The sequence below is a fragment of the Pogonomyrmex barbatus genome, unplaced genomic scaffold (assembly GCF_055798465.1).
Source record: "Pogonomyrmex barbatus isolate J1 unplaced genomic scaffold, ASM5579846v1 scaffold13, whole genome shotgun sequence".
NCBI lineage: Eukaryota > Metazoa > Arthropoda > Insecta > Hymenoptera > Formicidae > Pogonomyrmex > Pogonomyrmex barbatus.
In genome coordinates this window covers 3,592,177-3,617,822 of record NW_028297109.1, presented here as the reverse complement: position 1 = coordinate 3,617,822, position 25,646 = coordinate 3,592,177, and the positions used below count along the sequence as shown (strand labels likewise).

Genomic DNA, 25,646 nt, shown 5'->3' with positions numbered 1-25,646 from the left:
GGATCGTAAAATCATCGCGGATTTTTCGGGACGACCGAAATCGCGCTCCAAGTGAAAGTAACCTTGCAAATACGACAGTCTCGATGGAAAGCAGTCGCGGGGAGATCCAGCGGGGGTGGAAAAGAGCGTTCGTTAGGATTTAAGACTGCCATAAATCCGCTCTGGCCATTCCTTAAACCCTCCACGTGCGAGCGGCGGTCAGCCTGGCTTTTACCAGATTGTATTCCTCGATATCTCCCCTTTAGACCCCACGTCCTCGAATTCACCCGAGTCCTTTCTTCGGCGAACTTCCACTTGATCGCGACGATATCCGTCGACGTTGGCAGAATTTTTACGAATTCGATTGTAAACGCGGCGAGCCAAGAAAAATCGGCAACCTTCTGGCGAATACGAAGATGGTGCGCACCAAGAACATATAACATTACGAACATTAGATAACATCTTACAAATCGTATGTTGGATTGATTATTATATCGTGGATATTATTATCTCGCATCATCTATTTAAAAATTCTTTAAGGAGAAAAAGGAAATAATCTTGCACCTTTTAACAAAAAACTTGATTTATTGAAATTGATGATTATGATGAAATTATTTCTAACTTGTTTATTTTTAAGACTGTTTCTTATTTAGTCAGATTCTTTAATCTTATTTGAATTATTTTTTTTCACACGCATCGAAGTTATTAGTGTCCTTCGTTTTAATTTTTATATTTACTGTTATCATATTTCTCTGTCCCAAAATTGCCTTCTAATAGGAAGAACTGGCCAGGAATCTACATAAATCTAGTCCATCCATCTTTTTTCTAAAGCCAATCGCTAGCGTTGCAAATCTGAGAGCATTATTATCTCGCGCCGCATCCGAAACTTCGTCCTTCCCGGGCTTTCCGGCCGGGACAAACGACAATTTACGGCCGGTCCCGAGATAGCCGCGGTTACCGGTGGGTTAAATCGCGTGAAATACTGCTTTCGGCACATTGGTCCGGCACAATTATTGATGGCACTTTGGAGAGTGGGCAGAGAAGCAGCGGACGGGAGTCGTCCGCGATCCGGAAGGGCGCAATCAATGTGGCGTGCGGCGCTTCGATTTAAATTCATGAATAATTCCTACCCCGCCGCCCCGACGCGACGATCCGAAGATCGACGAGCTTTTTCAGTCGTCGTCTCGCGTGTTCTTCCCCGGCCTGCTCGCGATCCCGGGTTTGCCAATGAGGATCAGCCGCTGCCACCGGTAAATTTTGCCAAGTTCAGATTTACTACGGACCAGAGTCGGGCGTTATCCTAGAAAGAATTGCGTGAATCACCCTTCCCATTTGAATAATTTATTCGAATAGCGACTGTCCGTTAATCGCAGTGGCCTGTGTGGTCAATTGCTTAAATAAATAATGTATAAATTGTTTGGGTAATAATATTTTAGAAATATTGAATAATTATATAATGCACACATAGAGTTATTATTAATCTATTATTTCAGTATCTTTGAATAATAGTTATATATTTACTATATATATAGTGAGACATTATATTTAATTTGGATTACAAAACGATTTTTATTTATTTCTGTTGGTGGAATGTCTATCCTGCAGAAAAATTGGATTGGACCAAAGCTACCTCCGATTTCCGTTTTAATCCCGGTGAAAAATTTTACCTATTGTCCGCCAACAATTTCGATAGTTTCTCCCTATCGGATAAATGAAAAGCACGGGCGATTTCACCGTGATTTATTAATCACGGTCGTGCCGTTCGTCGCACGTTACCGCGAATAAATTATGACGAGCGCACGCTGATTAATTACAAGTCAATTAACGTTCTCCCTCCCCTCGGGCAAAACGAACAACGAATAACACGGCAACTGACGTTGCCCGTTGCGCGACGCTACGGACACTTTATTAAATTCGCCATTAATTAATCATACTCGCGCCAGCGATACCTTTTCGCGACGCGCGATTGCTCGTATCGACGTCATTATTGCCGATTCATTATTCACGACTGTCGCAACGGCTCCGATTTTTCGAGAGCGACGCGCGACACTGAATTTTGCATCGCCGCGTTAATTATCACCCTTTTCTCTCCCTCTTGCTTTTTTTCCCTGTCCACCAGACCATCATTAATAAATGTCAACGTGTTCGGATTGTTGCAGAGGGAGGCCACGCAACGAGATGTGGAACGAGAACGCCGGCAGCGGATGGAGGCCGAAGTTCGGGTACGCGAGGCTACGGCTGAGGCTGAAAGAGCGCGCTCGAGAGTCCATCATCTTCAGAGAGAACTGGCCAGGTGAGGGATTTCAAAGTTCTGCCGTTCCCGAAAGAGGATACGTGTTGCACGTCGTTAAATCAAAGTTGAGAGTTGTCTCTCTTCTCTCTGATTTCCCTCGAGATAGATCATCGGTATACTTGCAGCTCTTTCCTCCTTCCATACGTTTTACATCTCCTTAGAATGCCATTTTAGAAAGTTTTTTTCTCTAGAAAAGTAAATGGGGAATCACTTAACAAATAGTTTTTAGACTCAAATGACTTGTCTATTCATGCTAAATTCACCAAGACCCGATTGCACCAATGTTATTTTTGACTTTAAGCGATATACTTAAATATATGTCTGTCTTTATTTATTTAAAAAAAGAGATAAAGACAGATACATGTTTAAATCTCGCTTAGCCAAAATAACGTTGGTGCGAATCGAGTCTAAAATTCCAACTATGTTTATCTCACGCGAGATAATTCAACATAACTCTTTTCCTATCAAAGATAAGACATATATGATATAAATTTGATATAAAAGAGATATGATACACACTAGGTAAAATTTTCTGTCAGAAACACAATAATCACATTTAAAGCGAAAGTTCTAATCTGGAATGCTCTTTATAAAAGGATGAGTATAAAAAGATGTCTGAATAACTCTGTTCCTTGAAAGCTTCCCAATTTTTTTTACTCAAGTAACACACGTAGGAAGCTTTGGGGGAGGAGGGGATCGCGATTGCAATCGGCTTATGAAGTTTCCGCCAATAATTCGAGACGGTTGTGTAGAACGCGAAATCGATTTCTTCTCGTTCTTTCGCGGCCTCCCCGCGATAGCGGAAAATCACTTATTTCGTCGGAGGCTGTGCAGACGGCACTTTATTTCCTGTGTGCAGACCGCGCGCGATATATACATAAATATCAAAGCACCGATAAACGTATAAATAATGAGATCGCGCGCGTTTCCCACGCAATAACCACGCGGATCCAATGGTAAATCATCGATATTGGCTCTCGTCCATAAAGTACTGCGATCCACCCATCTAAATAGCAAGCCTCCCTTCGCCTTTGTCGCCCGTCTCCGCTTCGATTTATTATTGCGAATATTGAAACATCCTTGCGATATCTCCGCACACTCGGAATGAAAAAGGGCACTCGATAACATCGATTAACGAGAAATATTTCTTAATACCAAAAGCTGTTAACATGAAAATAAATTTGCATTATATGCTTCGGAGATAATTTCGCAAATATTGAGGAACGTCTATTTTTTGTTAGTATTACTTATTACAAATACAGAGACATGTTATTGTAATAAATATTTTAAAAATGTCAAATAGAAAATTATAAATTGAAAAGCTACATATTAGAAAATTATAAATTATTTTCGAACTGGTTGTATTAAATTTTTCATACTATTATAAGAGAAATTAGAACTTATCTCGTACAGTTTTTGTTCAAAAAAATATGTTTCTCGATATTTTTATTAATCTCGATAAAATATCCAAGTCGATTCCGCCGAATCTTTTCAGAGAAACATTACATAGCGAACATAAATGGGTTTCTTTAACGTTGTATATACGCGGATTATTTGTCGAATTATTTGACAGATTGGCACACATTGAACACGAAGGAGAGCCCTCGTGTACATTTCCGTCAAAAGCAACGATTCGTTTCGCCAAGTGCACGATAGGGAAAGCCTTTCAAACGCGGTTCTTTGGCTTTGGGTACCATCGAGCGAACAGAAAAAAAGAGGAATCTTCTGACATTTTTTCCAGGGGATCAATAACGTGCCGTAGAAATTAAACTGGCGGACGGACGGCCGGGCTTATCAACTCGGCTGGCGATAGGAATCGCGGACGATTGCAATGTAGGATATTGCAACATGACTATATGGTCGGACTTGCGTACGAATGGTCGAGCCGAGGAAAATATCAAAATACGGCATTTGAAGAAATATCGTCTTTGAAACGATTAATAGTTTCAATTATTTGTATTTAATGTTATATTGTCTTATATAACAGTATTGTGGTTTTAGATTAACATTTCATTTTGCAATGATATTGCGTATTTAAAAGGAAAGAAAGTTTTTTTGAAAAGTTAACAAAATTTCGATATAATTGATAAAACTGTGATTTTTTATTACAAGTTTTATAAAAATTTGTAATAATTTTCTTATTTTGGGTGTGATCGGTTTGAGATATATTTTTTGAGAAAATTTTTGAGAAACGTTTATTACGTTAGATTTGTGAAAAAAATTGTTGATTTGTAAAAACAATTTTATTTATTAACAAATTGCTATCACTTCTATTTTTATTATTTTAAGCGTTAATTAGCGGAAATTTTTTTCTGAGACGTGATCGGAAACTTTGGACCTTTTTGGCAAGGAGCCAGAACTTCATCAGTTACATAAGAATTCTCGAAATGGAGTGGATGTTGGTGGATGTAATAATTTCAGGATTAAACACAAAATTAGTGAGTGGAATAAATATAGGATTACCGTGACAGAGTTTCGGGACTTTCGTCGTGATCTACGTGGACTCTTATTTGTTCTGTACACGGTTCTTGGGGGAAAAATGGCCCGTCTCCCATACAAGATACCGCGTAACATGTATGAACGATGCGTGTACGGCAAATTGATATCCCTGTTTTACAGCGTGCAACGTGACATGATGCATTACAACCAGCCGGATACGTTCTCTCTGCCGCCGTGAATGAATAATCACAGGTTGCATACTGCGATACATCTACTCGCTTCCCTTTTGTGTCCCTTACGTTGCTGCTCACATCCTTACATCCGTGCGCATTAATTCAATTTCAATAAACACACTGTCAAATTGTCAAATTTCAATCTTCCATAGATATCAAATACTTCACTCAGAGCTCGTATCAACATTAGTGTGACTTTCGTACATGTGTTAAAAATATTTTAATATTATAAAACAGAGAAATACAAATATTATTTGAGAAATTAGAATAATGTTGTATAATTAAATATTATAAAAAAATTAGAGAATTTCGTGTATATATATATATATATATATATATATATATATATATATGTGTGTGTGTGTGTGTGTGATATATATATGAAATAATATTAGAACAGATATTTCTCTTTTGATAAGGCAGGGATATAATTTCACAAGAATTATGGAATTTTTAATAATAACTAAAACGAAAAGATTAATAGTTTTGTATAATATATTTTTATATAAACTCTAAATATATAATAAACAGATATTTATTTAAAATTGAACTTATATTAAAGTCGTATTAACATGCATTAGGAGAAAAAGTTTGTCTAAATAACATGAGATATATCTTTTATTAAAAATCAGAAATAGTAATAAATGCTGAACGCAATGTATTCTCACGGATTCTCTCTCTGCGCGAACCTTTGCCCCCCTCCTCCTATCGTCGACATAAATCACACAGGAGCCGAGTATTTTCTCTATGGTAGTCCGCCGAAAGCACTTCTTGATAAGAGCGTAGAGTCGGCGACCGACCGGACGACACTTAAAATTCCACACTTCGGCATCTCGAACCGCGCACTTCGACCGCTCTATTAAACGTGATCTTTTGTTCCCACGGTGTGTTCCCTGCGTGGAATTTAGCCGCGATCGCGGAGAATTAAAAATGCGGCTCTCGTACTGGAAGCAGCTTTTTACGAGCCGACCGTGAGAGTGAGAGTGCGGCATTATTTTTACGCGGTCGGACACGAAATTGAATTTTCCGAGCCCTTTCGCCCAGCGCGTCGCTGCAGAGAATCCTATTAACCACACGTAGGAACAATGCAATCTAAATAGCTGTACGAACGCACGAAGGGAGTGGAAAGTGAGAGAGAGAGAGAGAGAGAGAGAGAGAGAGAGAGAGAGAGAGAAAGAGAGAGAATGAGAGAATTGTTCACGTGGTGCACGTATGTTCTCCGCTTTTCAGATTTTCTCTCACGCGGACGAGTGATTTAAAAATTCTTCATTCGGCATTCATTCGGTCGACACTTCTTCGGCATTACAAGCAATAAGATATTCTATGAAATTCCGTATTGAATAAATTATATCCTCGATAACATCGAAACGAATAATTAAACATTGATCAATTACAAACTATTAAAGTATATACTTTAGTATACTTTAGTAAAAAAATAATTTTTGTTTTGCATCAACTTATATTAATTCCAATGTCAATTGACGAGATTAACGATAATTGACATGCAATAATGTAATGACGTGAATGTATCCAGGCGAAATTAAAAAAAAAAAAGTTAAAATTAAAGTGAAATGATTTACAAAATCTAGTATTTTTCTCATTCAAAATCAGCGACAAGGAGATTTTCTAAGCTCTAACTATCCAAAAAGAAGCGATTCATTAACGCTGTTTGTATGTTAACAAAATTGATAAAACCTCTCCCTTTCAAAAAAAAAAACCTGGATACACCCATGTGTAACGAAATAATATTTTAGTTGTGGCAAATGTAAATTGAAATGAAGACAGAAAGACAGGACAGACATGTGTTACAATTGTAGTGACAGCGAGTTTCGCTGGCGTGAAGAGCAACGCAGACGCGAAGATGCGGCCATTGTATTTGACGCAACGCGGCGTTATTTCGCGGATATCAGAGCGAGCCGTTTTCGAAGCGCTCGCTCCGGAAATTAATCTTCGTCCCGCACAATCGTGCCGCCGAACTTCGCATCCGCTCCACCGGCGCCCGATGACGCTGTTACGGATTGTAGTTTTCGGGGCACAGCCCCGTGTGCACGTTGTAGAACGAATGTTGACTCGTGACCGACGAAGTTTCGACGCGACGGCGACGGCGAGTTAACGAACGTTCGGGGCGACGTGTTGTCCCCGATGTGACAATACGCGCGTAAAACCGGCGGGCGTGACAATTTCCATATGATAATGACGTCGACGCACAAAGGGCGCATCGTGTTAACGCCGCGCGCGCGATTGAACACCGATACCTGTTTATTCTGCTCTGAGTTTGCGAAGCTTACGCGTGCGTGCGTGCGTGCGTGCGTGCGTGCGTGCGTGCGTGGGACGTGCCGCTGTCACTCACGCGACTACCGACATGTGTAAATAGTAATTACAATAGCGCAACCAGAGAAACCGACGCCCTAACGTCGGAGATTCGTCCTCAAAAATGGAAAATGTAAACTTGGTAAAATCTTTGCTTTGTGAAATATAGAAATGGATATTTGAAATTTAAATTCTAAAATAATATCAATGCAGAGATAAAAGTACAATCGACGATGCATGATTTAATAAGGGAAGGGAATTAGATTCAATTAGAAGAAGTGATTCTGAAGAGACGATAGAAACAGAAATTCTTTGTAATTTAAATAAAGGAAACAAATACTTAAATGTATAATACAAAAATAAGGAGTAAAGGAAATAGGAAAAGGAATTGGATTCAGTGGAAGAAGTGATTCTAAAGACACGATAGAGATAGAAATACTTTAAAATTTAAATAAAGGAAACAAATACTTAGACAGTTAAATGTGTAATACAAAAAAGTAAGGAATGAAGGAAATAAAGGGAAAGGAATTGGGTTCAGTGGAAGAAGTGATTCTAAAGACACGATAGAGACAGAAATTCTTTAAAATTAAATTAAAATAAGGAAAACAAATACTTAAACAATTAAATGTGTAATACAAAAATGAGGGATTAAATAAGTATCTTTGAAGAAGGAAAGAGTAATTTACATAGATATTCTTAAATAGCTATGCAAGAATAACGAGTGTCTTTCCGCTTGTGATTCGAAGCTGCACAGTACTCCAGAATCATCGTAATCGAATTTGCCGAGCAACAGTTGTAAATCATGAGGACCGGCTTGCTCGTGCCATGTGTTTCGAGCGAAAACAGAGAGATGTAGAAAGTCGGTGGAGAGAGGGTAAGGGCGAGGGAGCGCTGCTTGGGGGAGCTATACCCTGTTTTAAGGGTGCAGCAATTGCGAGCGTTACTTCGACGATCGATCGACGGTCTCGCACGGTCTTTCGTACTTCTTTGCCTATGACTGAAAATGTAAAACAGCAAAACGAAATAAGTCCCACGCGATATTTTCTAGACACGATGATCTCAATGTATTTGATATAGTGCAATAATATCAATAATTATTTATTTATAAAAATAATAATTGTAACAATGTAATAACTGTTGAACCATTAGCGAATAATTTAATATTGTCCAAAGTATCGTTTAATTTATAATAAAAATATTTTCACAATATTTAAGAAATTATAATACAAGGAATTTTTAGTTTACTATAATTCCTATTTGTTTTTTTTCCAAATTGAAGACACTGTCTTAAAAATTATAACGATGATTAAAAAACGACAACATATATTTCACAAATTTAAAATATAAGATTTGAACATCTATATAGATAAGCAAGGTAATACTTATTAGAACGTATATATTAACGTGCTGGAATATTATTAAATTCCTTATCATATATTTAGTTATCCAATTAGACGATCGCAATTTCCTTGCGCGTGAGCCGTGAATTTACCTTTATTAAATGTCAACGGAGTACAATCGAATTGAAACTCGTAACTGGCTCGAAAGTTACTTCGCCAAGGACATAAGCAACGATATCTGTCCTGTGGGGGGTCGCCGATGGGAAGACGGAGGGTGTTGCCAGGCGCTGCGGCAACCTCTCGCTCGAAAGCCTCCCTCGAAGCTTAAATCGGCTTCATATCTCAGCCGCGCCCTCGCATCCCTAATCAGATCATTAACCCCGTGGCGCGTTCGCGCATGAGGAAGTACACCAAACAAAAAAGTCCCAATCTTTCGATTTGCTCCTTCGTGAGTAATGCGAGAAAAGAAACAAGATTGACACCGAGGAAATGAAGGCGCCCTGCATAAAGAATATGAAATGCATTTAGAGATACTTTAAATCTAGAAAGAGGACGTTAAGAGGACGTCAGTAAAATATTGCGTTTAGAGAGTAATTAACGAGCTTCGAAAGTATATACGGAAGAATAAATATCTTAAAAATAAGTATCTACAATGCAATTTAATATTTTATTTAAAAGAGGATTGTACTTGACAATTTCTAATTACAATTTAAAAAAATCCTTACGTAGAGCGAACGCGAGATAACGAACAGAAGAAATATTAGTGAAAAAAGAGAGCGATCTTCTTTCCGAGTTTATCTTGTGAGAGAAGAATTCTTTTTGTCGGAAGCAAAGCTCTTCGAGGCAAAGGCGAGGTCGACGAGATAGCAAATAAATTTCCCGGTAGCACAATAGAAAGCTACCGAGGAGGCTGCGAGAATGGTCTCAATGGCTCATTCAATTAGGATCTTTTCAACGGGGATTAAAATCCGCGAGCTTCCTCACGCTGACTGTTCTGATTGTTATTGCAGGATGGAGGAGTCGTCGCGGAGTTTGCTGCAACAGAAGCACCGGGCCGAACAGCTGAAGCAGGAGAAAACGGCGCTCACCCTGTCCTACGAAGTACGTAAGATCGTTTGATTTTCGCAAATTATAACTCGCTCCGTTTTATCTTAAAGTCTTATCCGAAACGAAATGTTTTGAAATACTTATTTTGTAATCCCCTTTCAGTACCGGGATTATAAGAGAAAAATTAAATGTGAAATATCACATCCAACTGGTAAATATAAATTAAAGCTGTAGTGAGCTCTAATAAAAGAATTTCAGATTTTTGTGAACAATTCATATATGTTGAAATAGGATAAATTGGTTCACATGATGTTCACAAGATCTTCACGTCGCCCCAACGAATTTATCTCCGAGATTTGTCCCCCGTCTTTGTTAATCAAATATGTAGCATATCACGAGGCAGTGACACACGAACGAGATAATCGACGTTGATAGACGCGATCAGACGACAATCGAGCACATATTGTTAGGGAATCGCGCGATTGTGAGGTACACTTTGACGTGGAAGCCGCAGCGCGATGACAGTCCCGTAAAAGGTTTCCCCTTATCCAATAATACCGGTCTCCTTCACGACGACGTGCCCTTATTGTATTTCACCGTGCCGAGCACTCCGGCCTGGATTGTTCCGGGCATTGTTACAAACCCGAATTTTGCTCGGTTCCCATTATTAAACGTCAAGTAGCTTGCCTGGTTCACAGCAACTTTGTCTCGTTTCGCGCACGTCGCTTGTGTCATCAGGGTTGAGCGATCTAAAAGCCTGAATTTCAGCCTTTGTGCGCAGATTTATGATTCCACCTTTTCTCTCAAATTTATTTTATTATTCTACTTTTCTCTCCGAGAAAATAATTAAATACGAAGTATAATGAAATATCACATGAGGATCAAGTAAAAGTGAAATGTAATTAAAATTTATTATATTATAAACATGAATTATACTATTGGGTATTTTTGTTGCATCAATAAGGACCTATCTTTTTTTTAAATTTAGAAAGCTTTTTTTATTTTTAAACAATTATATAAATTATGTTTATAAATATCTATTTTTTTTCTTTTCCAGTTTAATACGACGATCAATTTTCATTTCATACATATAATCTGAAAAACAAACGTTTAAAAAAAAAAAATCTCAATTTCTTTCTCGTATTTTCTCCGTGCCCTCCTCGTAACGTAATCTCGCGTTAACTCCCCCAGGAATTCGCCAAACTTTAGAGTTAATGCGGCGGCAATCACCGCAGTCCGCGCGAATCGCGAAACGATTTCAGAATTGATGCCCCGCCATCCTATCCAAAAGAATAGCACCGATAAACTCGCTCCCGCGCTCGCTCGCTTCTCGTTTCCGCAATTCGCGAGTCTCATAAAGCTCTCTCGCGGGCGATGATTTTCGGCGTAAAACGCGTATGCCCGGGGACCCAGGTAATAAAGGGAGGGGAACAGTAAACGCGGACGTTTACTGCCGATCCTTACGGCACGCACGCTATCTCGTTCACGGGCGGTTTGCCCCTAAAAGAGTCGTACCGTGCCGGGGGTGTCTTCTCTCCCTCCCCCTCCCCCCTCCTCTCTCTCTCTCTCTCTCTCTCTCTCTCTCTCTCTCTCTCTCTCTCTCTCCTCCCGCAATAGCAGTAGCAACAGCAGAGGGAAACGAGCGAGAAAGACAGACTATATCGCCGTTCCCTACGAAATAACGTTTAATATCGATCGTCACTCGATCCCCGGATTCGATGTCGACCCGCCGCCGCCGCCTGTCAATGACAAGCCGCGCAATCTCTACGGGAAGCGTGTATAACGTTACGTCTCAACGCACGAGTGTACTTCTATCACTGCACGTGGATCGGTGACAATTCGCATAAAAAAAAATAAAAAAGAAATCTGCCGAGTTGACTTGAACGACGATTCGCCAACAAAAACGTCCCAAAGAAATTGCAAAACTAGATCCTGATTAAAGAAAGGGACCGATCATATAAAGCATCGTTTGACACATAATGGAAAAAAATGATTTTGCTGTATCTAAGAATTTGACCAGATCTGAAAGCAATTTTGTTTGGCTATTTATCTAAATTAATTATTTGTACGATGATAATACTACAAGACTTTTCAATTTTCTAGCAACCAATTTGAACGTTTTACATAATGACGTCCGGTTTTTATCATCAACTTCGAATTGGTTGAATTTACATAATGATAAGGTAGGAAACAAATGGATATCTGGATTTCTTTAGCTCTTTCTTTGGAATATATATATATATATATATATATATATATATATGTGTGTGTGTGTATATATATGGAACTTGGGGATTTTTCTATATCGTCGAGAAAAGGAACTCGTGTCGACGATTCGCAGAAGGCGGACGCCTGCATTTTTACTCTCCCTCGGACCAAGTACGACAGAAAATCGTTGATTTCCTCGCTCAATGCGGCGCCGGGGTGTGTTAGCGAGGGCCGACTGTTATAAATCAGACACACGCACCCTCTATTAGCACTCCTGTCCTCGACAGGGGGTTCTCCATGGCTAATTCAACGTTAAACGTCTTTCTGCTAATAACGATTGGTTATTATTATCATGCCTGACCGCGAGTCGCAAGAAAAGCTCGTCAGCGTCGCCGTCGCCGGTAAACAATGCGCCTAATCGTTCGTCGAAAACGTTTCCGACTCGTTTCTCGTCGAACTCGCGTTTAAAAGACCGAGCCCTGATTCGAGGCAAACAGTAATAAGAGAGGCGAACCGGTCACGAACCGCACCGACACTCCGTAATTACTTCCGTTTGAGAATGAAAGTAAGGAGGTCCCGGCAGGTTAAACTTTTTAAAAACCTCAAAACTCCGACTCTTTGTTTGATGATATTGAAAATCGGAATTTAGAAGATTCTCTCTATAAAAAAGGGCATTTTAGAAAAATAAAGATGTTTGTTTAAAAAATATTCTATCGCATACATAGCAAAATGCTTTCCTCCAAACAAGTTAAAAAATGGAAAGCCTAGTAAATAGATAGAGCCTAGTAAATAAATGCATATAATTAACATTTCATATTAATTATATACATTTTTTATGCGAGTTTTCTTTCGGGGAAGCGACTTAACATGAAAAATATTTTTGGTATTTATGAAGTATAATTTTCAATAATTATAACGGAATAGAAAGAAAGATGAATTTTTGTTCCTTGAATACTCGGACGAACGTCTTTTTGCATTTACATAATAATCCGTCTGCAATTGGGATGTTCTCCACGTCTGGTCCCGCGAGCGGATGTTTAAGAAGCAAATGGCAATCGTCACGAGTACCACGGCGTAATTACTTCCCATTTGAGAACGGAAGTAAGAAGATCGTCGGATGTTCTAGGTATTTTAAGAGCGGATAATTTAAGAGCGGTTCCGTTCTGTAATAAGACCGTCTGAAGTAATTGCGGAAATATCCGTGTTGCTGCCGGGAATATTTAAATCTCCGCGATCTGCGGCAGATCGATTTTCTTTTTACGGTGACCGAGTTAAACGCCGTGGTCGATATTTAACACCCAGAAGGCAAGGAGCTCTACGTGAGTCACTCCGGCTTGATAGGATCGAAACAATCCATTAGTGCTTAATTTTAACGACCGCCGGGAATTGAGCTCTAGCGCGTGCTATAACGCGCGGGATATTTACGGAGCACTCCTGGCCTTCGCTGGCCCGCAATTTTTTACTTTCACGCCAAGTTAAGATTGAGATTATGATCGCGCAAGTGTGCTTTAAATAGGATTAGAACCACCGAATATATATATATATATATATATATATATGTACTGAAAATGTCCGGTCGAATGATAATTTGTCTTGTACTTTATCTAATGACTTATAAACGTTGTAAAATTGGAAAAGCCAGATTGACAAGATTAGAGCTATCTTTTATCTTATTTAATATTAATTTTAAAATATCGAGTAACATATTTGTGATATGATTTCAGAAATTGATTTATACATTAATTTCTAGAAATTAAATCTTGAATTTTAATTAAGTTTTGTTTTAAATGCATTACGAAATTGTTTTATTAGCTTTCAGTAGTTTTGAAAATTAATTTATGTTTTAATTCATATTTTGAAAACTAGACGTAGCAAGGGAGAAAATTTTAGATTATGGAAATACTATTATATATAATCTAAATACAAATTATAATAATTATTATTACATGCAACGTTAATTAGTTAGATGATAATCCTTATCATTATAATAATATGTAATTTTAATAAAGCCCTGGTAACAATAATTATCCCGCATTATCATAGTATATTCGTAATTAGAGTTATTACTGTTCGTTTTTTAGACGCGGACTCAAAATAATTCCCGTAACAAATCCCGGATTATGCTTGTCGCCATATTATTACGTTGGATAATATTGTTCATTAAAACAGCTTTGTATCCTCCGTGTCTCCACTCGTGTCTCTACATTTCATAATTTAGAGGCGGAAACGTGTCAGAAATAATTTTTATACTTCTGTTTGCAGGCGCGCGTGCACCAGTACCAGGCGCAGATATCGAAACTGCAGCTGGAGAACGAGTCGATGCGAGGTCAGCTGCGCGGTCTCGAGGCAGCATGCGCCGGTGAAGTGCATGCCACGTTGGTGGCACGATTGGCGACCCTCGAGACGGAGCACGCGGCCCTGGCACGGGACGCCGACGCCCAGCGTCGGCAATACGAGCGGTGCCTGGACGACGTCGCCAACCAGGTGGTCCGCGCTCTCCTATCCCAAAAGGTTCATCGCTATGCTCTCGTTACCACTTTCCCCTTTCTCTGTTTCTCTCTCTCTCTCTCTCTCTCTCTCTCTCTCTCTCTCTCTCTCATTTTGTCTATTCTTGTCCTTTCCTAATAGCTGGCATCAGCGAAGAAGATGGCTATTGTACATATAGAATGCTGTATTGTTCATATGAAAGAATTTGCATATGAACTTCAGAATTATCTGGAAAATTCCGCAAGAAAAGTTTCTTCAAGCGTGACTCTGGAGAGATTTTTTTTTTTTAAAGACAGAAGTTATTGGAAATGTACGACTTTGTTTGATTTTAGATTATTCAAAGAAATACAAAAGAATACAAAATTTGTTCGCGTCGGTCTTCAGCTTTTTCGAAATTTTATAATAATATTCAGGATCTTTTATGCTTAAAAGAGTAATAATAATTCGTTTGGGAACATCAATTTTTTTTCAAAAATCTACAAAATAATAGAGTATAACGAAATACTCAATACTCTTATTTATTCTCTCTAAGATAGATATCTTAGAAAAGAATATGCAAAATAAAACTTGAAAAATTATGTACATTTTATAAGTCTAGGAAGTACATTTTTAATTATCTAATATTAGAATTTTATTTAAAAAATTTTTTTGAAAAAATTAATTCGCCGCTAACACGCTTCTTCCTGCCCGCTAATACGCTTTATGAAACAACACACGATTACATTAGGTAAAAGTACTGATAGTCAGCGGATTGTTTTCAGGGTCTCAGGGAAGAAATAGGCGCATTGCAGAGACGTATACGAGAGCTTGAGGCTCAGAATCGAGCGCTGTCAGGACTCCTGGCGCAGGCTGCCAGTCCTGGAAGCCCTACCGAACTTATACAAGGAATCCTCGAGGCTGGCCCGGCCGCCCTAGTCGCCGCCCTGGGTTTGGATCCTGCCTGGGTCCCTCTCTCGAGGCCGCGTTCCCTCAACTTGCAGATACCCGTGATGGCAGCCACTAAGTGCCGACGCAGCAGGCCTCTTGGTATTGATCGTCTATCATCATGATTAACACGTTTGTCGTGGAATCAAACGTAATTTAAACTCTCTCGAAATTTTTTTATTCTTAAAATATCTCTATTGTTTAATGATATTAATATTATATTAATAATATAATGTAAATTAACGAGACAAATCAAAACTATGAGTCGTTTACTTTTCGAAACTGTTCGAAACTGAATCCTTTATAGCACAAAAACCGTCAGAAGAGGAGGGTAGCGAAAGCCCAGAGAGCGGTAATCGCGACGAGGGCTATTCGACCATGTCGAGCGACGTCCAGGGTGAAGGCACGCGTCAGGAACCGTCCGCGCGCGGTCTTGAAGATCTGAAAGAAGCCACCGACGAGACCGAGGCTGACGTGTCGCCGGACGCGCGTCTTGTTGCTCTCGACACTGGCGATCCGGATGTTCTTTTCCTACCTCTGAATCTCACCGTAGGCATCAATCCACGTCATAGCTATCCACCGACTAAAGATCTACTACCCTATCAACATGTAATGCGCAGCTTCTCAGACAGCCACCTCTGTCTTAAGCTCACCACCACCGCTAATTTTACACCGTACAAGCTACCCAGTCCTATGGGTTCATCTTCCCTTTTGTTGGTGGAGGAGGAAGGCTGGGACGCCGAGTACGTGCAACAATGGCTCAGGTTTGCTTCTTGTATATGTTTTAAAAGGCGTTTCAAATTGTTGAATTATATTATTGGATTTGACTAAGGAAATGTAAAAGCGAAATGAGTATATGAGACTGGAAACATAACTCTTTGATATAAGTTTTTTATTCTTTCTATCTTATTAATGTTGTTAACCTGTGTGATTTATTAAAAATGCTAATAAGCCATGTAGTTACTTCTACGCATCATACATCGATTCAAATTTATGGATTCAATATAATGATAAAAATTATATTCTAGAATTTATATTTGAAAAAATATTTTAAGAATGTTATATACGTAAAATGTAATGAAAACTTATTTATTCATATTTTACACAACCAGAAGGAACATAGCATTGTATTCTCTTGCTTGAGCTGATAGATTTCTGATGTTATCAAAAGACGAAATTATGCTGAAATTAATCACCGCGCGAATTTCAGGCTCGACGATAGTAGAAGCGCGCAACAGCACCGAGATCTACTCGAATTGGAATACGACAGGGCGGAGTTGGAGGATTGGAGTTTCTCCCTGTCCACGGAGGATCTCGTACAAAATGAATCCGCAATGTGGAAGGAGCAACCGGCTACTACAAATACGCCCGCCCTGCCAGCAATCAAGGAGCATAATCTCGTAGAATTGGAGGAGGACGCGAACGAGTGTCTGTGGAACGGTGCGAGTTATCTCGCTGACAGGGCCGGGGGAGAGCTGGTACGTTTGTCGATTGCGCATGATATCGATCGACGTCTTTAACATTCGTTTAATAATCTAATAAAATAAAAAGTTATCTGCACTGATAGTTTTTAGTTTATTGCTGTTTAATTAATTCTTGAGTGCAGATATCAAAGTAACTTTTAATTTACAAAATAATTGATTTTTTTTTAAATCTTTAAAGTTTGTTAAAAATTTTAATATTTTAAGAAACATAGATAATGATAATTAAATTCGTTTTGATTTTACTTATAAAATCTTAAATTTAATAAAATTAAACACTATTTCGAAATGTTTATTAATTCTGGCGGTTTTTTATTATAACTTTTTATTATCCAGGTTGCGCTTTTAATGGATGCGAGGGCGAACGGACCCTGGCCATATGCCTCAAGTCCTGGTGCATCCTGGAGCAGTGAAGAAGGTGCTTTGGAGAACTCGAGCAAGCGTTCGTCAGCTGCGCTCTCTGGCTGCAGCGACGATCCCGATACTCCATCGATCGGCACGGATTTCACTAGAGACTTCTATCGATTAGTAAAGTTTGAAAGTACCAAAAGCCTGGCTAGCACGTCATCCAGGAGTGGTAGACCGCCACCGGATAGGGAACAAGCACTTCAGAGCGTTCTATCTTTTATCGCCGAACAACAGATGTACCTCGCAGAGTTACCGAATAATCCCGTAGAACCGCACAATGTGTCTCACTCGACCGAAGGTGATTATAGTTAATTCGTATCCGTTAATTGAACAGAAAATATCGAGTTTTTTACTATTTTTTTATAAAATTATTGGTCTAATTATTATGTAGAAAGGAAATAAAAGAGCAAATTAAAAAAATTTTTCCAAAATGTAATAATGAAAAATTGGAATTAAATGACAGAAAATGTATTAAGAAATGTAAATCGCGATTTACAGAAATGGACACTAATAAAAATGATTCAACGGGAGAAATGAAAATCACAGAGGTAGAAGGATCTGTTCAGGAGAATACTGGAAATGCAATTGAAACGAGCAACAACGACGAGTTGCTTGATCAAATACAGGTACCACCGTTGGCACCAGAAGAGAGAATTGTAAGTGCCGTGTCGTGCAATGGCGGTATTTCGTATACAACAGTAGCTCCATCGGAATTGGGAGCCGTTCCTGAGGAAGACGAAGAGGCGGCGACTTCTTCTACACCTAGTACAGTTGTAAGTTTTTATTCTCAAGTCTGCACGAAAACAAAAAAATAATAAAACAGCACTCGATATATCGCTATTTTTATTTATTTCTTGTTTTTTAAGAATAATTTCTCTATTTATTAGAGAAAGAATTTGTAAAATTTTCTCGATGTTTTTGTTTAATTTTGTGAAGATAATGTTGTGGAAAGAGATTAATTTTGTATTTATATATCAATTTTGTAATTCAATTTTCAACAAAATGTTTTGCTATAATAACGATTGTACAATATTCGTAGGTCAGTCCAGCACGAGCAACGCTTCTCGTGGAGGGTAGAGATCGAACATTGAGCTTCCATGAACGTGCTACGTCCAAGGATGTTATAGATGAATTAAATCGCATGATTCGAAAGGGCGAAGATAATACTAATAATGCTAATAATGAGTCGCATGTACATCTGGAAAAACTGGATCTCGCTTGCTGCTGTCCAACCGGATGGGTTCACGTTGAACGTGACATTGACTTCACCGACCCTAAGGTACATTGCTTTCTAAGATGTAAAATCTGAAACTGGACTAAATTTTAACTAACAAATAATAATAAAATAATATTTAATATTTTTAGATGAAGCGTGTTTTGGTTTATTTCTGAATATAAAAACTAATTGCTTAATGAAATCGAAATTATTTGCTAAACTTTACGATTAAAATTCTTGCTAATGATGTGTGTGATTAAATAATTTATCTCATTATGCTTTTGTCTTTACATGAAAATAAACACAACTGTACACTGATCGTGTACTTTCATTCAGGCCAGAGCAAATCTCTTAGACGTGATGTTAGCAAGCAGTGAAAGTTCCTCGGCGACATCGAGCAGCGGTTCGGCAGGCAGCGACTCGGGGGATGAACCACCTGATTATCGCCACTTACACAGATTACATCGGTACCGACGACAAAAGAAAGGTATTCGTCTTCGGGTATCTATTCCGTAGACACTTTCGCCGTGCCGTTTTCGCGCACACCACTCACCTTCTTTGCGCAAAATGCATAATTTAAACGCGATCTTTATTATTCTTAGCGCTTAATCTCTAGCTAACACTTTCTATTAATAACTATTTAATATTTTTGCTTTTTATTTAAAATTTTAACAAAGTTTACTAATCAACCAGCGTGGTAACGAGCAAAACCTTAAAGCTGAAGCACTTAATTAATAAAAATTCAATGTTGGATGTCTATACGTTATATAAGAAGAATATCTGAATTTTCTATGTTATATATTTTCATAGATAAAAAAACTGCTATAATTTTAAATATACATAGCAAATTTAATATTGAAATTAATTACCTTAGTAATTAAATTTCGGATCATGTTTATAAAAATAGATCGTACATGTGAGATTAAATTTCAAAGAAAAATTATATATATTAGATAATTCAGATATTTTAACGTTTATATTTACACGTATAGTCGCTCAATGTTAGAATAAACGAGCTTGATAATGTTTTAGAGAGTTCTGTAGGTGATGTGCGAACAGCGCTTGTTCTCGTAAGCTTAAGACGGCTCTTCTCGCCACACACATTCTAAATCATTCAACGCCACTGTGTTACATGTCAAGTTATACACGTACTCGTTTGAGCGACTGTTTTGTCTACTCTCGCAATTACCTTAGACACTCGCAATTAACACGGTACAATTGGCGTCACTATTCACGCTCGCGCTCAGTAGCTTTTTGCTGTACATAGCCTTTTCCATATTTTCTGTTCAGATGGTAGCTCCTACGCGGTGTGCTTTGATTGTCACAAGAAAAGCTACGTAGTTCGGCTTAGTGACGATCAGTTTCTATAAGCGACATGACCAATTGGGAGGAATGCATTGCCGCGCCGGGGAACCTATTTCGTCCTGAACTGAACCACATGTTACGCCCACAACGGACTGACCATTGGTTTATACTAACAGAATCATTAACCGGCAGTGAACGTTCCTGGCGTAGCGCCTTCACGCAATTCCATCTCTCTTCCGTCTCGTTTACGTATATTTGCGTGACCTACTTGGCACATACATTGCCGTCCGAAAGTCTTGGGACAAGATACAAGAAAGGTACATTAAATATGAATGAAGATCGATATATATAATCAAAATAGTAAAAGGTGTGTGTACATAATCAAAGAAGGAGATTACACTAATCAAATGTAGTGCAATTTCTCAAATGCATCATATCTAATTTTATATGGATAATCAAACGTGCGAGTATCTAAAAAAACGCAACGCAATTCAAAATATCCAAAGACTTTTAGACAAGAGTGCAAGTTAATGTGCAAATTTAATATCGTTTAATATCTTTCAAAAATAAGAGATACATGAACGATTGTGCAATATATAAGACTGTAAATATAAACATTATATATATGAAAGCTCCTCAAGTGGAATTGCGTCAGGGTATAAATTAAAAATAGTTACTTTCTCTCTCGTACTGCGAGTGAATTGATCATTTCTAAATCTTATTGGCACGTGCAAGACCGTTCTAGCATCTTCATTTTCCTTTTCAATTGCTTCATTTCATTATACGCCTGTCTATATTAGATTACTAATCTTATATTATCATCATTCTTAATTTCATGTAGGAGTGTAACCAATTTTAAATAAATTTCTTTTCCTTGCTTTATAGAAGTAACATCTTTAGTATCATATACATGTACAATTTTGATTAATTTCTCATTATTCTCGAGCAAATCATAATCATCATATAAATATGTCATATAAATACGTCGGATAAATAATATGTAATGCGCTTAAATTGGTAAATTAAATGTAAATTTCAAAATTTATTAGTATTCAAAATTAATATATAATGTATCTTTAGATCATCAGTATATATTTGCTACAAGGTTAGATAATCGTATCTCAACTTGTATAAAAACTTAGCATAATTTATCATAGCAAACACAAAAAAAAATAATTACACGCATGATTGACATTTGTCCGACGTATACATCATACATCATCCACTCGGTCGTGCACCCGCCAAATATCTAAATTTCATAAAAAGAAAAAGAAAAATCAAAAGAGAGAGGTGTAACCGGTGCGGTGGAGCGACAGTGGAAGGCCGAAAGAGAGATGATACGGACGGATAGAAGAGAGGCGTGAGAAAGAGAAAGGAAAGAAAGAAAGAACGAAAGAGCAATAGGGAGAAAGGGTGAGAGAGGGAGACGTGAATACGTGAAAGAGAGTGCTAAGCCGAGCTACTCTGTGTCTGCTAGAGCCGGTATAGAGAGAAGAGAGAGAGAAAAAGAGCGCAAAATCGAGTGAAGTCTGAGAGCAGCATCTGTTGACCCGCTGCTGTGTGCCCTTGGTTTCTTCAGCGTCGGCGGCTCAGGCGCATCGCGTTCTCCGGCTACCGTCCACTTGGGGCTCATCCCGGCCATCGATCATCGGTCGCGGCGACGATTTCTTCGTGCGTTATGGGGACAAGGAGCGCGAGGCGGTGGCCTCATTTGACTTCCTCGATGAGTTCGTTGCGGCGACGATGACGACGGCGACGGTTCCCTCTTCCTCGCTTGGTTCGGACGGCAGCCCTCTTGACCTGGACGATGACGCGCCGTCTACCGATCTCAACAGCGACATCATGAAGCTCTCGCCACTCTAGGAACAACAACCTCGAAACAACAGCGATGGCGGATCGGTTTTGTAGAGCTCGCGAAAATTTTTATCTGGAAGCTCTTCCTGGCTGTGATGTCCTCGTTCAACTTGCAAATCTAACTCTGTTTTGATCTTTTTATTTTAATTCTTTTTCTGTTTGTTTTTGTTCCTTTTTATCCTTTTATTACTCTTTATATTACTTTTTATATTTTTATCTTTATCTTTTAATGTAGAAACATAATTTTTTAAATTATTCTTTAAAATTAGAAAAGGATTATTCCTAAATTTTAATATATTTGTTTAGTTTGTTTTACTTCTATATTTATTTCAGACGATTTTTGACAATTGAAGAATTAAGAAGCTTTTCTTAACGAATTGTTTTTATTCTAGTTATGCATATAATATACAGCAATGCAAACATATGACATCTTGCAACCTACGAGCAATTAATTTTTAAGGTTGCATATGTTGCAGAATTTTTGTAATTATATTCTATTAATATATGAATTCTATAATATATGAATATGATCTTTTCTAGTAAATATCATAGATTTAACATTGAACTTTTAATTGTAAATTCTATAATTTGCAGCGAAAAATTTGTAACTGCTGGGAAGAGTTTTATATGTTCACTGAATGCGATGTTATTATCATTAAATCATCAAATCTTTGCAATCACGCCAATTATAATGAATCAAAACGACGAACTACCTGAATGTCTGATCCTATTTAGTATACCGTAAAAGGTAACGCAATCAATTATTCGCAATCAATGCACCAAGGAAACAGAGGGAGAAAAAATAAAAAGAAATATGGCCAAAACTAAAATTGCAACATATGTTACTGTCTAATTAATATTTAATAATAAAGTACAAATTATTTACATATTACATGATCTACAAATTTTTTATTTTATATATGTATTTTAATGTACTTTATTGTTCAATATTAATTAGATAATATTGCAATATTGATTTTGACCATTCCTGTTTTATTTCTTTCTCCCTCTGTGCAATATTGTACTAATTTTTCGTTACTTATTTTGCTATCCTCTTATGATGGATGATAAAAGAACAATTTGTACATTATCCTATAATATTCTTGACATCGCAAGTTCGAGTTTCAGGAATTTTGATCACTTGGGTACTTGAGAAACTCGAAGTGTCGTGCATCGAAGATAGATATATAGTTTCGAGACAAGAGCCTATCTTGTTTCTTTTTTTCTGCGAGCTTCCTCTTACTCGAAATATAAATAACGCATTGTAGTACAGTCGAAGATAAACAAAGCTGATCAATTCGAATAAATGGACCTGAACTAAATACAATCTTCTCAGTCCTATTGCTCCGAGTGTGGTGATCTCTCTCATATACCTGTGGTGCGCACGATGATTATACACAAATATATGGGACCTACAGTTTGCCGGTTCCGAACGGCAAATTTTTAGTAGAGAGATGTATTAGGCAAAATTACTCTCGGTGGTTTGCCATTGCCTTCCGAGAGGAGACGAGCGTAAATATTTTGGCTCTGCCGGGAATCGAATCCGGGATCTCTAACATACAATCTAGACCCAGTTTATACTCGATTAAAATTTATGTCGAGCTAATGTAGAACAATTCAATATCCTTCTCAGCATAAAGCTACATAAATTTCGAATTACATTCGCTACTGTACTTCAATGCGCTAAACAAAAATTTATTAATGGGTACGTGTGGATAAATATTAATCAAAGAGTTAGCGATAAGAATATGTAAGCTGTAATCGACCTGTGACACTAAAGTAGCGGATGACGGATACGAATCGCCACAATTGGAAGGCTCTCGTACCATAAACGCACACTGATGATATAAACATAAATACAATTTATCCTGTAATCTTTTTACAAATATTTCAGATATTGTATACTGCGATTGATAAAAGGCAAGATCTCTGTTTGAAAATTAATATTTTTTTGTAGATACATTAAAAAATATACATTCATGCGTTACAATTGAATTTTAAATTAATTAAGAGATGTATTGTGTTCAGATTTGTCTTCTAAAAATTTAAACGCTTAATATTCAGAACTGTTTCAATTGAAACTTAAAAAATTACAACAAACTGCACAAACTAATCGATTCTATCAGAGATTTTTCGATTAAGAGAAGTGTCATCTTCATCGAGAATGCATTTTAAACAACATTTGATATGAATTATCATTGAATCATTGTAATGACTTTAAAACGCATGTCACGGCGCGATCACCTTCCAAAGTGAGCTTAGAAAGAATAGATTAAGAGGTACTAGAGAAATTAAGAGGTATCGATTTTCTATATACATATACATATATGAATTGCTAGATATTTTATACTCCTTCATCCCATCCCACTGTCCAGTTCCGTCGTCAATCGTCAACGAGCGTCAAGAGTCGTGAACATCGCTAATTAACAAGTCGGTCCACGCGTGATGAACTATTTTCTTCTGTCCTTAGAGATAAGAGCGATATATAAATGAGCCTGTACATTTCGCTTCCGAACTTTGTAATATAGTAGATTGTGAAGGAAAAGTAGAAAGAAAGAAAGAGAAAAAATAAAAGAAGTTGGTACATCAAGTACATCAAGAAAAAAATAACGATTACTTTGTTGCGTGAACGACGACTAGGAAGTCACTTCGGCATAATTTGTACGAAATTCGTACCGTCGCTCCGGGACGAGCGGATTTTTGAGTAACACGTTTGGTCGGATTATAGGCGTAATATCACTAGCGTACGTAAATTTAAGGTAACGAGTCGATAGGGATATCGAGATATTTTACATGTAGCTATGTATACCCGTATGACGAGGTTCAATATTCGAAGTAGAGAGGCTGCACGGACGCTAAAAGTTGCCCTGCATTTGCTCGCGTTGCTGATATTCTAGTCAGGCGAGTGAGACCACTATTTTCTTTTTACAGTCTCGAGCCTGGTCGCGTTTATCAATCCTATACTGCATCATAATGCGTACTCGTTATTTGCACAACAGGCATTGAACGATATTTTAATCCGAATAATTCAGGTAATTCATTTAAGCTTCAGAGAATCGAAATAATTTTGCGGATTTTTAAAAATATTTTCTTAAAATTTGAGAATAGCTTTAGGAATATTCGCATCATCCTTGTGATACGTTAATAATTTTATATTTAAGACAAGACAGGATAAATATGAAACGTTTAAATATATATCATTGTTATAATTTATCAAATATGATAGATGAATTTTTTCTGGTAAGAACGGCGAGGAAATATTAATAATTATAGAAAGAAATTGTCTAGTTTATGTTGGCATGCCGTGCAGGGTTAATTAGTGGCGTTCTCAATAGATTATTTTCGCTGCCGCTATATTAATTTCAATCGAGAAACCATAATTTATTCGAATATTTATTTCAACTCTAATACATAACTGGTTGCAGAGGAGAAAAAGAAATTCCCTTCTCGAGAAAACAACTTTCGTCCTGCAGCCTGAAGATAATAGACTAATGACATAGCTTTAAGATGTTTGTAAGTTCTACATTGGGGACAGCAATGTCTCTATCATTATTCCCGGTCGCAGTAGCAGCGAAGTCAAATGATAATCGTGTGAAACGAGACTTGCTGAACGACGATGTACATAATATGTATCATAGCTCAATGCAAATGTAAGTTATCCTCTCTTGAACTTAATAAATAACGACAATATATGAACGTAAAAAGAAATTCACTTTTAACCGATTGTCTTTACATTTTCATTTGCTTATTTATGCGAAACTAGGATTTCTTTCAGCAACAGCAGCAGCAGCAGCAATGATAATGGCCGAACGCATTATATTGAGAAAGGATTTTAATAAGCATACATAAATATCTAATTATAATTTGATAATATTTAAAATGAATGTGCGCATACGTGTGTGTATATATATATATATATATATATATATATATATATATATATATATATATATACACATATGCAGATATTTAATTTATAATCGAATTTTGTTTACAATATTTATTATAATAATTAAAAAATCATATTTGAATCATAATTCAATACAATTAAAAGTACATATATGTTTTATGCTACGCGATGTGATTGACCAGTTGAATTTAATATAAGATAATATGATGAGA

At 37.5% G+C, this 25,646-nt stretch overlaps 1 protein-coding gene across 5 annotated transcripts in view; it reads left to right on the top strand.

Moving 5' to 3' along the window:
* Window positions 1–25,232, top strand: part of LOC105422023 (uncharacterized) — a 191,317-nt gene extending 166,085 nt beyond the window's left edge. For 2 of the 5 annotated variants that reach the window (XM_011631233.2, XM_011631237.2), the window contains 11 exons: window positions 2,139–2,272; window positions 9,605–9,695; window positions 14,112–14,360; window positions 15,098–15,362; window positions 15,568–16,024; window positions 16,471–16,738; window positions 17,078–17,447; window positions 17,648–17,922; window positions 18,189–18,428; window positions 18,702–18,852; window positions 21,250–25,232. In XM_011631233.2, coding sequence (XP_011629535.2) covers window positions 2,139–2,272; window positions 9,605–9,695; window positions 14,112–14,360; window positions 15,098–15,362; window positions 15,568–16,024; window positions 16,471–16,738; window positions 17,078–17,447; window positions 17,648–17,922; window positions 18,189–18,428; window positions 18,702–18,852; window positions 21,250–21,533 — 2,784 coding nt within the window. In that variant the 3' untranslated portion in view covers window positions 21,534–25,232. Of the gene's footprint in view, window positions 1–2,138; window positions 2,273–9,604; window positions 9,696–14,111; window positions 14,361–15,097; window positions 15,363–15,567; window positions 16,025–16,470; window positions 16,739–17,077; window positions 17,448–17,647; window positions 17,923–18,188; window positions 18,429–18,701; window positions 18,853–19,655; window positions 21,082–21,147 lie in introns of those variants that run through there. The other 3 variants (XM_011631234.2, XM_011631236.2, XM_011631235.2) reach the window with 3 other exon arrangements.
* The last annotated feature ends 414 nt before the right edge of the window (window positions 25,233–25,646 follow it).